This window comes from Astyanax mexicanus, chromosome 16 (genome assembly GCF_023375975.1).
Source record: "Astyanax mexicanus isolate ESR-SI-001 chromosome 16, AstMex3_surface, whole genome shotgun sequence".
Lineage (NCBI taxonomy): Eukaryota > Metazoa > Chordata > Actinopteri > Characiformes > Acestrorhamphidae > Astyanax > Astyanax mexicanus.
In genome coordinates, this window is record NC_064423.1 from 1,998,449 (window position 1) to 2,016,126 (window position 17,678).

Genomic DNA, 17,678 nt, shown 5'->3' on the forward strand with positions numbered 1-17,678 from the left:
TTATGTACATTAAGTAGCCATCCTTAAGCCAGGCGGACACTGTGCGATTTTAGCCCGATTTTAAGCCCGATCTGGTCGGATGCGACTGAATTTCATGATCGGGCCGAATTTTAGCTTGATCGTGCTTCGTTTGTCGTGCAGTGTGAGAGGGGAAGCGATGTCCGATTAATTGCCCATAGGAGCTGCGAATGAGCAGTCGGACGCGACCAGGGATTTCTGACATGCCAGAAATTTTGGTCGCTTGTCTCACAGTGTGAGCTGTTTTGCGGGCCGATTTCTTAACGTCACGACCTGTTTTCCCAAAAATCTGCACAGTAACTATAAATTATTATTAGTCATATTTATTTCTGTCAGTTATAAGGATTTATATTTATGTTCGGTACACAGACTTATAGCTTAATATAGCAGACACAGGAATTCTGCTGTTTAAGAATTTCAACAGATGCTTATTCTCAGTCAATAGCTGGAGTTTTTGAAAAGAAAAATTAAAAGAGAAAATATCTTTGACAAACATAAATTTATTTTATTTCACTTTGCTATTATATCTGAAAAATAAAGCACATTGTCAGCCTCTGGTGCTGCCCGTCAATTATAAAAAACTTAAAACATGCACAGAAATATAAAGCTATATTTTATAATTCGTTTCTTTTCGCCAGGGCAAATTTATTAAAATTATAAATATGTTAATTTATTAATTAAAATCTGGTCCAGTGCTCCAGAATATTAGCCACGCAAAGCCAGCTTAGCGCAGCGCGTGGCATTGCGCGCGGCATTGCCCGCATAATAACCTCTGTCTTCTAAAATAAACGTTTTAATAAATAAGGTCGGAGAAGTGTAGTAAAATTAGTGCTATTAAACTTACTAAAGCTAATAAATGTACTGATAATTAATCAAGATAAATCAGACAAAATACGCTGCGCCTCTCTCTCGCTCTCTTTCGCAGCACGGAGCTGAATTCAGCGCGAGGCTACAGAAACTCAGTTCAGTTGAATAAAAATAAGTAAGGGCCTGTAAGTACAAGCAAAGGACCTGTAAGTAAATATAGTCAATTATAAAGAATAGTTTGAGGTTTTGGTGAGCTGTTTTCATGATTTGAAACTGAAACTAACTGAAACTTTGATTATTCTGCAGAAAGCCTTGGTTATTTTAAACGAATTTTTAATGAGTTTATATTTTATATTTTTTATTTATTCATTTTAATTATTTTTCTTCTTTTATTAATCAAATCATTAAATATATATCTTCATAAGATATAATTTTTTTACCTTTTATGTAAATTTTTATGATCTTTTTTTAAGGTCCTATTTTTCCTTTTTTACGTATATATTTTATTCGTCTATAATAAATGTCAGTTTTTATTCCTATTTTTTATATATATTTTTAATCCCTTTTAAACTGTTAATGCTCAGGGGCACTGTAAATGAGGGTCCCTATCCAGTGTGAATAACCGATTGCTTGTTTAAAATTCAGTGTTGCAAAACCAGTTTTTACATAAACAATAAACAGAATAAAAAATAAAATTATTTTATTTTATTTAAGCTGCTGGTGTTTCTTTCGCAGCCTGACGCGCAGTCATTTTTCTATGCGCTCTCCTTCTGTAAAACGGACAACCCGTAGAGTCCATGTCGCCTCAGCCACCTGCGAGTCCATGTACGTCTCTTCCGTGGACTTTCAACGCACAACAGGGCACAAATAAGCAAAGCTAAGCGCTTTCTTTTGCAAGGCGTTGTGTTGAAGCGAGAGTTTGTACGCAAAGAAAGCTCCGCCTACGGGCTGCGTTTAGACGTGCAGTGTAAGCTCCCCCGTCGCAGCAGGTCAGTCGGACCGTACAGTGTGTGCAGATGAATCGCAGGCGTTGTTCATACACGACAAACGATTCAAACGTGCAGTTTGAGCTCTCCAGAACGCATCCGATTAAAAAAATCGCACAGTGTCCGCCTGGCTTTATGAATTCTTAATATGCAGGTGTTTCATACAGTAATTCATTAAATGTAAAGTATGCCTGCAATAAACAGGAAAGGCAAAAGAAAGTCAAAACAGTTTGGAACAGCACATTCTTAGAAACAAATAAAAAAAACACAATGGTGAGATCAGCAAGACCAGAGACAGCAGGAACACAACAAAAATAAAGTAGATCAATATTTTCCCCTTTTTTTTTTAAGAAAACACTTTTATACAAAATCTAGGTCAAGTTCAGATGACTTAAGGAGGCTAGGTGTTGTGTCCTAATAATGGACCAATTCAAAAGTTCCACTAGGGGCACTAGATGAGTATACAGTCATATGAAAAAGTTTGGGCACCCCTATTAATCTTAATCATTTTTAGTTGTAAATATTTGGGTGTTTGTAACAGCCATTTCAGTTTGATATATCTAATAACTGATGATCACAGTAATATTTCAGGATTGAAATGAGGTTTATTGTACTAACAGAAAATGTGCAATATGCATTAAACCAAAATTTGACCGGTGCAAAAGTATGGGCACTCTTATCATTTTATTGATTTGAATATTCCTAACTACTTTTTACTGACTTACTGAAGCACAAAATTGGTTTGGTAACCTCATTGAGCTTTGATAGCCAGGTGTATCCAATCATGAGATCATTTGAGAGTTGTTTTGATGAGCCCATGATGCCACTCTTCAGAGGAGATTCAAATAGGAGAACAACTTGCAATTGTCCACCTTAAATACCTTTTCTCATGATTGGATACACCTGGCTATGAAGTTCAAAGCTCAATGAGGTTACCAAACCAATTTTGTGCTTCAGTAAGTCAGTAAAAAGAAGCAGACCACTTTAAAGCTGTCACTATATTCAGTCCCACCTTAACTGCTGGTGTTATATTCACAAATTCACACTAGTTCCACCTTAAACGCTGTGATGTTGGACCTCACAAATGCACTTCAGAAAGAATTGCCAAAAACACACTCCTAAACCTTGCAAAAAGCCTTCCTAGAAGAGTTGAAGCTGTTATAGATGCAAAAGGTGGATCTACATCATTGAACATTGAACCCTGTGGATTAAGAATTAGATTACTTAATTTGATATGCGTATAAAGATAATTTTAGTGTTGAGGCTGGTAAAAAGATGTTCTGTGAAAGAATTGAGCTTGTGAGGGATATCCAAAACATTTATCACATTTCAGAATGTAGGGGAGCTGCAGAAACAAACAAATGGAAAAATGCTCTTCTACAGCAGCTAGTTTCATTTATTTGCAAGGCCGTGTGCGACCTGCCAAGTGAACTCGGCCTCTAAGAACGCCAGTGCTCCATTGCGGTATCCTAAATTATATGTTATACATTGTAGGTCTTTTTGTAATTGACCCATTGATTTGCTCTTTGTCACTGTTGGATTAACAATCCATTTGCTCCACAAGTGACTTTATGCAGAGTTAGTTCTTTCCTGAGCTCTGTCTTCAGTCAGAAAGAAAACTCTTCTGAGTAATGTGTCACTAATAATGAGCTCCAGTTTTTATAATCCAAGTTAATTTCCTTTTTTACAGGACAGGGATATAAACAATATTCACACTGGCCCTGACTAATGTGGTGCCCTATGTGAGATTTTGGTTTGAGCCCCACGCATCATCAATTTCTTTGCAAATACAGTCACACAGACACTGCAAAGTTTTATATTAATACAATTTCCCAGCATTAAACAGTAAAAATGGTGTTGAAGAAACAAGAGAAATTAAATGATTTGTAAGTTCAATAGTTTTTGAATAACAACAATTTATACAGTGGTATGAAAAAGTTTCCCCTGATTTTTTTCATGATTTTCCTTTAAAAATGATTGGTTGGAACAGGACTAAAATTACTGGAGGACCACGGAGTTCAGGGAAAAACAGTAGGTAGTTCAGCCTGTAATTTTCTCAGAGGATGTCTTGTTCCGGACGGGAATAAAAACACAGAGGACCCCCCCATAAAAGAGAAAATTACCCCAGAAGCCCCTGATAAACTAATCCTGTCCGGATAGGGCTATAATTAACCCACAGATTAGCTCCAAATACCTACAACATCATCTTGCTGCAGATGGAGTCACTGTGCATCGTTCAGCTATTTAGCGCACTTTGCACAAGAAGAGTTTTTATGGGAGAGAAGAAGCCTTTTCTGAGCACACACCACAAACAGAGTGGCTTGGAATAAGGTGCTGTGGACTGAAGAAATTTAAAAACTGAGTTATTTGGATGGCGGTTATTTACGCATGAATACTGGATACTTCAACAAGACAACGACCCTAAACACTCTAAACACTAAACACTGCTCAACATCTACTAAAGCATTAAGATATTCATGCAGAGGAACAAGTACAACGTTCTGGAATGATCATCTCAGATCATCTCAGGTCATCCCAGTCCCCAGACCTGAATATTATTAAAAACCTGTGGTGTGATTTAAAGCAGCTGTTCATGCTCAGAAACAATCAAACCCGACTGAACTGGAGATGATTTGTAAAGAAGAATGATCCAAAATACCTTCAACCAGAAGATTCATTCAACCAGACTCTCATTGGAAGCTATAGGAAGAGTTTAGAGGCTGTTATTTCTGCAAAAGGAGAATCTATTAAATATTGATGTAATTTTTCTTTTGTGGTGCCCTAATCTATGCACCTGCCTAATTAAGTTTAAAGAATTATTGGACACTTTCTGTAAATCCTATAAACTTAATTTCACTTCTCAAACATCACTGTGATCATCTGCTATATATATGATATATGTAATTGTTGAAATTACATACATTTTGTTGACCCATACAACCAATGATTTATAAAAAAAAAATCATAAAAAAATTATATCAGGGGTGCCCAAACTTTTTCATACCACTGTAATCCACTGTTGGTCCCTTCCCATTAGAGGAGCAGGTACCCCTTGTTAGGATGGAGGGGTAGAGGGAGTGTTAAAGCTACATGACACCTTTTCAAAGGCACACTCAAACAGAGGGGTATGAGAATCACTGGGAGGATAGCAGCACAAGAAATCAAAGAAACCAACAAATGTAAGCTTTGTCATTGCTAAAAAATACAATAACCACTATATAACCATAGTTTAATGTATAGTTTAAGTGGTTTATGGCCATTTTCTTCATAACAAGCATAAAATAGCAGTTTTAGCTAGTTCAAGCTAGCTAGCAAACTTTCCCGTTCCACCTTAAATAGTGCAATAGTGGACAGAGGCCGCAGCCAGCATTTAAGGTGGAACGGAAAAATAAAAGCTAAAGAATAAATATCTCAACTCCCCATCACAGAGGAATTAGGGATGAACTATAACAATGCATCCCTCTACCACCTGCCCCCTTCCTGTAAACATAGTATGATGCCCCAAAGGTAGCTAATTAACCCAGCAGCTATAGGTTACTGAACTTTAGTGTCCACTGCTATTACATCAGCCCATCAGGGTGGCCTGCAGGTTCTTGAACACACTAAGAAAAGTAAGTACAGATTTGTACTTAAAAGGGTATAAAGCTTGTCGCTGGGGCTGTACCTTATACTGAGGTACAAAAAAAGTACCTTTCAGTGAAAGTCATTTTTTGTACACATGGTTTTTGTGCCAGTAAAGATTATAAAGATTATAAACATTATCATCAACTGAAAATGTGTCAAGAACTTGATGATCCAAAATCAAATAAAAAAATGTGCAAACAAATATATATTGTTTATTAGTACAGTGATACAGAATACTGAATGTACCTTTTGGCTGGTTAAATGGTACAAATCTGTACTTATTGCTGTTAGAAATTACTTTCTACTTCAGAGGGAACAAATCTGACCCTGTAAAGACCAATATTGTACCTTTGAGTACAAAAAAGTACTCATATCGTACCTCTGTTTTTGTGTGAATGGTGTGAAGGGAGTGAAGGGTTACTCTAGAAAAGAAGGCGTGGGAGAAATGGGATTGGGCCTTATTCTACTGGAAAGAGCACCTGTTGGACATTGTTTTGTAGGGTGGCATAGGAAGTTTTGTATAACGGCACTCTTTACTACTGAAATGGCAGAAGGGCACATGGACGCTCATTAAAGGTACGTTATCAAAATGTGTAGATCTAGAGGCACACTATCATAATTTATTGCATGTAGGGTCACGCCTGCCATCACTTCCCCACAAGAAGGGCAGCTAAAAAGGGCACTTGTCTCTTTTTGCTACTCTAGAGGCAGTTTAGCAACGTCTTTTCAGCTGTGGGAACCAGAAAAAATTTAAATAAGTAACTAACTACATGTCCAGGAGATTTCCTTAATTTTAATAATTGGAAGGTATTTTGGTAAAAAAGCAAAAAAAAAAAACAGTATGCTTACCTTTTTCTTTAAAAAAAGATTCTAGCATTACTGCTCCTGTCTGTTAGCTGACGGGTCGTGAGCTGATGCTGGAGATACAGCCACAGCAGGTTTAAAACGACTTAACAAAAGGTTGTCTTATTATGTATCAGTACTGAAAGATATAATATACTTCTGTGTTGAGAAAATTAGTATATTTTTAAGTATAAACATTCATCATACATGTATTTATCAAATAATTTTGATCATATGAACCCATTGATTTTTGGACTACTCGAGAGCGCCCTCTGGTGGTTCGACACATCCAGCAGGGTATTCTTTTTAATTGCTTTAAATGTACTGAAAACAGAAATAAAAGTAGGACACATATATTTATATAATTTATATAATGCACCAAATAAACAACAACTTAAAAAAACACATATACAATTTAAAACATTAAATAAAAACATAATAAAAACATAATGTTTTTTATTTTTCAGCTGTTGCAAATTTACTAATCTAATTTACTAAATTGAGCACCTAAAACACTCTCTTATGTTAAAGGAAATTCTAAAAGAACTGTATTAAATTATATTGATTATAGTAGTGTGTGGCTTACAGTACCAATCAAAAGTTTGACACACCTTAAATTCAGTGGTATTTACTATTTAAAAAAACCTGAATTGTAGATTAATGCTAAATATTACTATATAAATATACAAAAGTAATCAAAACTAAAGAAAACAATATGGAATTATTTAGAAAATGAACAAAATAAAAGAAACAAACTAGCTTGGCTGGATTTTCTCTGTCAGCTTTATGAGGTAGAGTCACCTGGAATTCAGGCTCTTAGTTAACAGCTGTGCTGAACTCATCAAGAGTTAATTACTTGAATTTCTTGTCTCTTAATGTTAGTTTGAGAGCATCAGTTAAAGTAAAGTAGTGAAGAGGTAGCGTTACAGGTATACAGCTCTATTTGAGTAATATTCTAATCCAGATTATACCAAGAACTTTACTTTACTTTAAAGAAATAACTTTAAGAAATTACAATCTTGACAGTTCGTCTTCTTCACCAACAACAGAAAACATATTTAAGAGATGACTCGTAGCTTTATAAAGGGAAATGGATGAGTTAGCAGCTCATACTTGGAGCATCTTTTGCTGAAGTAGAGACTAAACAGCTGGTCTGAAGTTCATGCTCAGGTCGAGGAGGTGAAAAAAAGCCAGGCGGTTTGCTTTTGCTGTTTTTGCAGCTATAGCTGCACAGCTGCACCAAGAGAGGTACGAGAGGACTGTGGGTACGAGAGAGAAGCACATAGCACATGCGTAAAAGATGCATTAATTCCAATTTGACTGTTCATATTCACGCATGTTTGTGGATTGGATTTGTATTCGGATAAGGAAAATCAGATTTGGCATATTCAAACAGCCATGAAAAAATCTGATCTGAGCCACTTTAAACAAAAAATCTAATTTGAGTCACTTCAGCCTGATAATGTGAACTTAGCCTTTTATAGGTGGTCCTAAATCAGATACATATCTGATCCATGAACATGTGTCTTTTGCTTTTAAGCATTCGCTACGTGCTTGTCTCTCATACCCACACTTACATTTTGAATGTGATTCGTCAAGATCTCGAGCCAAATCTGATCAGAGTAAAAAATTAGATTTGAGTAATGTGGCTTGTAATGTGAACGTGCGCTAAATGCTTCACATATTAGAGCAGGGGTGTCCAAACTATGGCCCACGGGCCATTTGCGGACAGTTTCCTTTTTTGGAGCGGCCCGCGAGGTATTTTAGAAATAGAATGAAAATTGGCCCTGTTAAGCAGGTTTTTATAATGTGAGATTCAAAATTTGAACGCTAGGTGTCAGAAACGGGCCAAAGAGTCTAAAAACTGAAAGAGTGCGCATTTCTAGTGCAAAAAAAAACGGGCCAAATAGTCTAAAAGCGGAGAGGGTGCGCAGTTGTACCGCAGAAAAACGGGCCAAACTGTCTAAAAGCGGAGAGAGTGAACATTTCTAGCGCAGAAAAACAGGCCAAAGAGTCTAAAAGTTGCCGTAATTAAGGAGTTTAATATTAAGAGACATCATGAAATGAAACATCAATTTGAAAAATCTTAGATAACACAACAGTGTCAAAGATAAAGATAGTAAGTCAAGTAAAATGGTGTGTAAATGAAATAATCAGGAAAATGTATTACTTAAAGTGGCATATTTTATTATTTGTTTTATTACAGAGTCTGTGGCCCCTGACTTCAAATATATTTCTCCTTCTGGCCCCCAACAAAAAAAGTTTGGACACCCCTGTATTAGAGTATTTTGGTTTGTTTAACACTTTAAGGTTGAATAAAATATTCTTAATCCCTTTCCTCTTCATTAGGAGCTCCCTTCACAGCACGGAGTGTGCGTTAACATATAGTGTCCCTCTGTAGGGAGTGAGTGTTAGTGAGCAGAGAGCGGTTTGGGACAGGTCCTGCTGTGTGGGCGTGCCCAGAGCCTCTATGGCTCTGGGCGCGCCAGCGATGCTGTTGCGTTATCGCGCTACGTGGCGCTGTGCAGCCAATAGCAGCGCGCCGCTGAGGATTGTGGGAGCAACAGGAGCGCCTGCGCGGGTTTGCTCTGGGTTCATTTGTTTCATTCGGCTATGATTTATATACCCGCGAGCGCATAGTTTAGTTTAGATATAGGTTTAACTGTAACGTTAGTTCTGTTTAGCGCTGTTTTTGGGGGAGAGGCTGGTTTGTCCTGGAGCTCGAGCCTCTTTTACTGCACTAATAACAGCAGTGATATTATTAGTGTTGTTAATAATTTGTGCAGCGGTTGTGCAGCAGCATGCAGCAGGCGCGAGTTCTCCTGGCCGTGCTGTCCCTGTTCGCGTGCCCGGTGTGGGGTAAGCCCACCCTGAGGAAGGAGCGCGTGATCCACGACCCCCAGCCCAGCAGACCCCCGCCCGAGGAGGACCAGAGCCACCGCTACGATCATGAAGCGTTCCTGGGGAAAGAGGACGCCAAGACCTTCGACCAGCTCAGCCCGGCGGAGAGCAGAGACAGGCTGGGGTAAACTTCATTAATAATATTCATTATTATTATTATTATTGTTAATGAAGGTTTTATTAATGCTGAGCTGCAGCTCCAACAGCTACAACCTCCCTGAGCTTCTGATTGTACTGATTCATTTCATTAATCAGAGCATCTCTAGCTCTCCACAGCCTTATCTGAGAGCTTTAATCTAATGTAAATAGTTTTTTCTCAAACATTTTCAAATATACCAAAAACTGTTTGTGTTTTCCAAAGTCAAAAAGGGCTGTTTTAATCGATATGTCAAAAATGTATGAAAAAAATGATGATGTAGAGTCATTACAAACCAGGATTTAAAGGTCAGCTGGTAGTCCTGGTGTTTGGGAGTTTTGGTGATGTACACAGAATTGCAGTACATGGATTTAGTCTTGGGGACTAAAGCTGGTTGTGAAATATTGCATATTTGGTAAAGGTGTCGTTATTTCCTAGTCTTTGAATTTGTGGGAAAATGAAAATAAATGAGCTGTGTACGATTAATGTAATATATATTGTATATGGAAGCACACAATGTAGTTATAAAGTATGTGTGTGAGTGTGTGAACATGAAGACAGGCGTGCTGTTTCCTGCTAATTTAAGAGTGTGAGTGAGTGGGAGGAATCAACATCACAACGTGGCAGCAGAGATAAAAATAAACCGCCTGATTCTCCTCTAATTTTTCTCAGAGGTTGAAAATAAGTGAAGAGAAAACATGCATTGCTTAAAGCAGTTTTCTCCCACTGACCTTTAGAAACGTTTCTGTTTATGATGCATTTTAATTATATATATATATATATATATATATATATATATATATATATATATATATATATATTGGTTCCTGTTTTTAAAAGCTGATCTGTGAACACTTCTAGAAACTGATTTCTGATCAGATTAGATTAACTTTAAACAGGCTTTCACTCTCTCACATTTAAATTGTTGTATCTGGCAAATCTGGAAAATACTTTTCTTTGTTAAATACTTGCGTTTTGGATCCTCTCATCTAATGCTCATCTACTGTTCCATTACCACTCTTTGAAGTTTTTATCAATTGTTAATTCTCCCGTCTATCTTTGTATAGTTATCCACTCTCCTGTGGGTTCTTAGGGTGCGCTTGTCATATTTTACCTCATTGTGTTCTTCAAGCTGCTAAGTGTCTTAATTTCATTCAGGATCAATAAAGTCAATCTATCTGATCTAAGTCTGTATCTATCTGTCTCCAGAAAAATTGTTGACCGCATTGATGCAGATGGCAATGGATACATTACTACAGAGGAGCTGAAGGCGTGGATAAAGAGAGTCCAGAAGCGCTACGTTTATGAAAATGTGGCAAAAGTTTGGTCGGACTACGATCTAAACAAAGATAATAAAATCTCCTGGGACGAGTACAAGCAGGCAACATATGGATATTATCTTGGTGAGTTTCTGTCACCTGATGGTAGAATGATTTGCATTTCATTTTTAACACACTGACACACACTGACACGCCACATGTTGCAACGGGACAGGACTTAGTACTGTGTCCCGTGATTTTTGTCATGTCCTGTAGAAACTAAAGACCTTTGGGATATGTGTGTGTTGCAAAGTCCTGCACGGGTCTGTTTTGAGACCCACACCCACCCATATCCGCAGGGTACAGCACCCACCCACCCGTGAACCCATGGTTATTTCAAAGGTAAATCCGTACCTGCCCGAACCCGTTAATATTCTACCCGTTACCCACCCATGTCCGTGAAAAATCTCACAAATCGAAAGTATTCCCATAGCCCACTTTATTTTTCAATGCACCTGTGAAAAAAAACAACAGCGGGGTGCCAACGAGGCTTCTATAGGAAATAGGTGCCAAGCTATTGGCAACATGAGACATTGTTTTTGTTTCAAAATTTCTGTGTTTTTTTCGAGTAAAAAACGTCAGTATGACAGAGTAAAATCGCCCTGTGCACGGTAGGGGCTATCTTAATATCTATATATCTCAGGTTGCTGTGCAGGAACAGTAGCCTATGCCTATATCTGAAAGTAGCAATAGGCAAGAAAAAAGCCAGAGCATTGAACAAATGCCAGTATAACAACTAAGTAAAATAACATAGGGGGTGTCTTAATATCTAGGCAATCTATCCTTGGTTACTGTGCAGGAACAGTATATCGTCCACAGTCCCAGATTTGAGCTGCGTTCTGCGTTCTTGGATCACAAATCCAGCGGAGGAAAAATCTCTCACTCGCAGCGCTGGATGCGGGGATTGAGAGGACATAAAAAATAATTTTATTATTATTTATAATTTTATTCACGTGCTACCCACCCGTATTTAAACTAACATGCCCGCCCGCACACCCACCCATAAAATGTAAGTATTTGTAAAACCCACCTGGTGCAGGACTCTGGTAAGGAGTCAGTTTAAATGGACTAGCCTGTCTAGCCTGATGCTGCTGATCATGATTGTGGACAGGCCAGTAGGTGGTAATGCCTTCCATAATCTATTCCTGATACACTGATCAGATCTTACATTTGTGTTTAAGTATCAGTCGCCCAATTAAGAAAGGAAAATGCCTGGTTCTCTGGCTACTAGAACAGAGCATTTCCACCATAGTTTAGTTTTTACCCAGCTGTAAGTCTAGAGTGAGGATCTGATGGGAGTCTGTTTTTGATAAGCAGGAAACAAACAGACGAGTGGAGAAAAAGCAGCTAAAATCAGTCAAAGGACTACAATTACAGATGTTACAGTTTACAAGTTAGGTTCTCATATGTTCCTTTAATAGTTCCATACTGAGGACTGTTCGTGCTCTATTGAGAAGGCTCAGGAGTTCTTGAGGAGTTTAAGAAGCTGCAAAAAAAAACATTCATCAGTCATTACGTGTGTGTTTTTCTTATGTTTCATAATGTGGTTACAGAGCGTTCTGAATTAGGGTTTTAATTAACTGCAGCTCCCTGTTTGGGGTAGAAATCACAGGGCATCTCACGGTATAATATTATTACACCATGTTGCCCATGATAACGATGATATCACCATACTGTGATTATGATATTCAATTCTCTACCATACTTTATGGCAGGGGTGTCCAAACTTTTTTTGTTGGGGGCCAGAAGGAGAAATATATTTGAAGTCACGGGCCACACCCCGTAATAAAACAAATAATGAAATATACCACTTTAAATAATACATTTTCCTGATTACTTACATTTACACACCATTTTACTTGACTTACTATCTTTATCTTTGACAGTGTAGTCTAAGATTAACTAAGATTTTTCAAATTTATGTTTAATTTCATGATGTCTCTTAATATTAAACTCCTTAATTACGGCAACTTTTAGACTCTTTTGCCTGTTTTTCTGCACTAGAAATGCGCACCCTCTCCGCTTTTAGACTCTTTGACCCGTTTCTGACACCTAGTGTTCAAACTTTGAATCTCACATTATAAAAACCTGCTTAACAGCGGGCCAACTTTCATTCTATTTCTAAAATACCTCCGTAGTTTGGACACCCCTGCTTTATGGTATTTGTGTTACTGCTCAGTGTCTCTGTAACAGATCAGAGCTCTAGTGTGTTGCAGTGGGAAAAAAAAGTTACATTAATAATCGTGTGTGTGTGTGTTACGTCTGTAAACATATGGTCCGTTTTAAAGCTGAAATCAGGGTTTACAGAAATGAAACAGGTTTTTTCATAGTTTCTAAATTTATTGTAGAACTGTCAGTGTCTATAGGCTGAAAGCTGTTTGTGAACGTAACAAATGATATGTTCTCACAGCAAACCCTGAGGAGTTTGAAGATGCCACAGATCAGTTCAGCTTTAAGAAGATGCTTCCGAGAGATGAGCGGAGATTTAAATTGGCCGATCTGGATGGAGACCTTGCAGCGGAACGAGAGGAATTTACGGCTTTCCTTCATCCGGAGGAGTTCGACCACATGAAGGAGATTGTGGTTCTGGTAAGAAGGAGTTAAAGCGGGGTTCTAAAAATGCACCACACTTAGACCAGAGATAGAGGTTTGGGGTCAATTGGAATTAGGGCTTGTTACAGTCGACAGTATTAACTATGAAAAATCAGCATCAACTATTTTTCATAGTTCCTATTTTATAACAATAGGAACAAACAGCAGAAATAATTATTGACTAATCAAAAAAGTAAACTGATTTGTTGAGTACCAAAATAATTATGAAGTGCAGCCCTAATGGCAGAATGAAAATGCCCTTTAACAAAGCTGTGGCGTAAAATGTTAGTAGAAAGGATGGGAGTGTTTAACATCACACTTCTGAATGCCTTATGTACTTTCAAGTGTATATAACACACTACTGCCTAAATGCCATATACCACAGTGTCACTCTGCCGAATTTAACAGTTGCTGATATGTTGCTGTGTAAAGTAGATTTCACTCTGTCTTTGAGTTTCTTGTTCTCTGATCACTGATTACAGCAGGCTGATCAAATAACTCCATTTGCTGCTGCAGAAAGACCTGAGCCTCTGCTAAACACAGCATGCTCTGACATCCACTCCTTCTGTTCATTACAGCGCTGCTCCTTTAAATCCACCAGTCTGTGCTAATGTTTTCTCTTTATTCTAGTTTAGTTTATTTTATGATTTATTACACAGCTTTAAAACATTTCAGTATTTTTATACAACCCTCTGTTACCTCATAAGACTTGAGTCTTTGGTCATAATGCCCCCCTGCTTTTATGCTACAGAAACTGAAGTTAAACTGTACCTAGACATTTAAAGACTTTAATGCTTTGCTTTTTTCCTTTAGGAAACTATGGAGGATATTGATAAGAATGGGGACGGCCATGTGGATGAAGATGAATACATTGGTAGAACTGCTTTTGTTTTTTGAACACAGAATTGCACTGGATGGTTTATTTTTTTTTGTAAACTCTTCACACTGCATGTACTCTCAGGAAAGGGTTTCAGATGCTTTGGTAACATTTCACAATAAGGGTACATTTAATTAACAGTATTTAATACATAATGTTTTAACTAATTTTTTGTTGATACTAGTTAAGACATTATAGTAACTGTTTCAATTATTATTATTATTATTATTATTATTATTCACATTTCACAACTTTCTTAAGCATAAAGATATAATGTTTAATAATGTCTTAACTTGTGTTAATTAATGATTAGTTGAAACATAACTTACCCATTTAACAGTGGAGGCTAGGCTAGGCTGTTGCTTCTTGTTTTTATCGTTTCACTGTAAATGGTGCTAAGGTCTTGGATATATACCATATACAACATCTTTAAATACACTTCACACTACAGGATTTTAGCCCTGGTTTTTAGTCCCTAACTTTTTTTGCAGATTGACCAACAAACGTATCTCCGGCACGGCCAGAGCTGTTTAGAACCTGCCCACTTCCTGTTTCTCCTGTTACATCAGAAAATGACTGAGAAATGCAAGACTGCAAGAGATGAATGCAGTAGAGTTCTCTATAAATGGGGGTGGATAGAGCTAAAAACTTAAATTGTAATTTACTACTTGTCTGGGATATGTCTTTGATTTTGAAAAGTAGAATAAAGTATTTTGCTAAAAAAGAAAAAAAAAAAAGAAAAAGAAATCCTACCTGCAGACAGGTTTTAGGCAGTATTGGTTGTTCTGATAAAATCACTCTATTGACATCTGCTGTTGTTTTATAGCGGACATGTTCGCTCATGAAGAAGGCGGTCCGGAGCCGGACTGGGTGAAAACTGAGAGAGATCAGTTCTCAGACTTTCGGGACCTGAATAAAGATGGAAAGATGGACCTGGAGGAGATCCGACACTGGATCCTGCCACAGGATTATGACCACGCCCAGGCTGAAGCCAGACACCTACTGCTGGAGTCTGACACTGACAAGGTAATAGAGAAAAAGGCATCACTTGATTCAGAATAAGCTGTAGCTTAAATCTATATCTTTGACTGAGGTGCTGGATCACCTTGGTACAATAATAGGTGGGACAAAATATATGATGATATTATGTAGGGGTGTCACATCGAAATCGATCGAAATTATATCATGGCCTTGAGCCTCGAAGTCAAAAGAGGATCGAAGAGGACCGCAAATGGTGCAGCACACTGTAGCTCAAAGAGCAGCTCTTTCTCCAGAGAATGTGAACATTCTCATCTTCTTAAAGAAAAACTTCAAAATATAAAAATAACAGTTGTTTTGTCTAGCCTCAAATATGTTAATAGTTTTGGTACCTTAAGGAGCATCTTTCTCTCAGATAAAGTTAATAATATATCTTTATTAAAGAGAAAAAACTTCTCATTCTCAGGGACCGAAAGTCTTATTTTTCATGTTTAACTGTTATAGTAGGATAGAGTTCAGTTTGTTAAGGCTCTAATTGTTCTATTATTTTGTACATGACTGTTCCTGTATTTTTTTATTATTTATTTTGTTATGTTGCACATTGCTGTTTTAATAGTGCACACTGCTGCTACCAAAAAAAAGCCACTAGATGGCATTACATATATATCTTAATTAAATTATTTAAATTTGATCATTAGTGCCTAATGTGGTGTATTACAGATCACTTGTATCGCTTTGCATCATTTATATCAAGCCCACCTTTTGAAATAAGATATTGTAAATTTGATGAATCAAACCAATGACTGACCATAGACTAATCTAAAACTGGAATAGGCCTCTCTGCTGTAAAAAAAAAGAAAATCGAATCAAATCGTGACCCTAAAATCGGAAATAAAATCGAATCGAGGATTTAGAGAATCGTGACACCCCTAATATTAGGATATATCGTACAATTTTAGTTTGCAATACACTATATATATGTTTTGTCAAATGTGTATATTTTTATTAAAAGAAGTGCTCTAAACTGACCCGCCCGCCCAATTTCACTTACTTAAGTTACTGCTTTATTGAGTATTTTATCCATTTTAACACAGATGTTGTGAAGTATCGTAGTCAATTAATATTGAACATATCGAGGATTACCCACCGCTGAAGAACTGTCTCTGTATAAACCCCAGTGCTCAGTGGTCTCTCAGTAGTCCATACAGTGCTGCCAGCCTGGCAACATCAGGGTAAATATTAAAATAATGGATTTATTTTTTTGGGCTCCTGTCTATTTAGGATCAGATGCTGACGAAAGAGGAGATCCTGGAGAACTGGAACATGTTTGTGGGCAGCCAGGCAACCAACTATGGAGAAGATTTAACCAGGAACCATGATGAGCTGTGAGCTAGACAGGGCCTGCCTGCATCATTATCCGTGATGGCTCAGTGATGATGGTCTGGTTTAGTGGGACGTGGGATCTCCTTCTGCTGTGTCCAGGATGAAGATTCACTCATCTACCTCAGTGACCAAACACGGGGTGAAGCCCTCAGTCGGGCAGGACAGACACTTCATCCTGTTGTCCATTTGTCCATTCCGTTCCTGGGTGGATCTGGACGCTCCAGGATTTTTATTATTTTTTTTTCTTTTGTTTGTTTTATTTCTTTCTTTCTTTTGTTTTTACACTAAGTCCATAATGAGCCTGAGACTCATTCTGTAGAGCTGTCTGTTTTTGTTTCATGAAACAGCTGAAAGAATGAAACTGTATTTATTTAGTGGTTAAACTGAAGCTGGTTACTGTGGAGCTGCTTGCTGAGACCACATAATGTCTGTTACTGTTCGTTTTAAAACAGCGTGTTTAAGTGTAGAGGAAACTTTAAACGTAAAGTTATTATGTTATTATGTTCTTCTGGTTAAAACAGTTTAAAACTGAGTCTGGGGTTGTCTTACCTTTCCTACCCTTATCTGTCCTTTTTTAAAGCACATTTAAAAAATGTTTTTATTGCATTTTGAGTTAAGTGTCTGTTGTTTCAGGTCCTTTTAGACGGAGTTATTCACAAGAAACAAACAAGCAATTATGCCTTATTTAAATAGTGTATAGAATGAACTCACAGAAAACATAATTAAATCCAGTTAGAGGTTTTCTTAATGATGCACTACCATGGTATACACTCCTTACTTTTTTAAAGTACTTACTTTTTTTCCCCAGCAGATAGAGTTAGTGTTTATTTTGGGATGGGGATTATTTTGTAGTTCTGAATAAAGTTCAGAGTGTTGTGAATTTATATTGAATTCTATTAAAATTCATTAATCATTAAAAAGTTGCTGATTCTAACCCAGCGAGAGGCTAACGTGGGGAAACCTGCCGTCCCCTTAAGGTCTATCCACATTGAGCTGGATGGTGCTGGATGTGAGTACTCGTCCCACTGGAGGTCTGTTCAGAAACATGATCATCAGTAGCTGCTGGAGGTCACTTTAGAGCTCTGGCGGTGTTCCTCCTCCTGTTCCTCACACAAAAGAGCAGATACAGATCCTGCTGCTGGGTTGATGCTCTTCTACGACTCCTGACGACGTCCTGCTCTCTTCATGTAAGAGCCACTGCCCTGGTATCTCTT

At 37.6% G+C, this 17,678-nt stretch overlaps 1 protein-coding gene across 1 annotated transcript; it reads left to right on the forward strand.

Moving 5' to 3' along the window:
* The first annotated feature begins 8,823 nt into the window (after positions 1-8,823).
* rcn1 (reticulocalbin 1, EF-hand calcium binding domain) lies at positions 8,824-17,384 on the forward strand. Its single transcript, XM_007235821.4, has 6 exons — positions 8,824-9,303; positions 10,525-10,718; positions 13,045-13,223; positions 14,040-14,100; positions 14,930-15,129; positions 16,363-17,384. Exons 1-6 carry the CDS (start codon positions 9,080-9,082, stop codon positions 16,468-16,470), a joined length of 966 nt encoding a protein of 321 aa, XP_007235883.1. The 5' UTR covers positions 8,824-9,079; the 3' UTR covers positions 16,471-17,384.
* The last annotated feature ends 294 nt before the right edge of the window (positions 17,385-17,678 follow it).

Bases quoted from the DNA above. Each gene is read 5' to 3' on its own strand.
- rcn1 (XM_007235821.4), top strand. From the start codon at position 9,080: ATGCAGCAGGCGCGAGTTCTCCTGGCCGTGCTGTCCCTGTTCGCGTGC. The intron at 10,719-13,044 runs GTGAGTTTCTGT...ATGTTCTCACAG, and splicing joins AACATATGGATATTATCTTG to CAAACCCTGAGGAGTTTGAA. The intron at 14,101-14,929 runs GTAGAACTGCTT...GTTGTTTTATAG, and splicing joins GGATGAAGATGAATACATTG to CGGACATGTTCGCTCATGAA.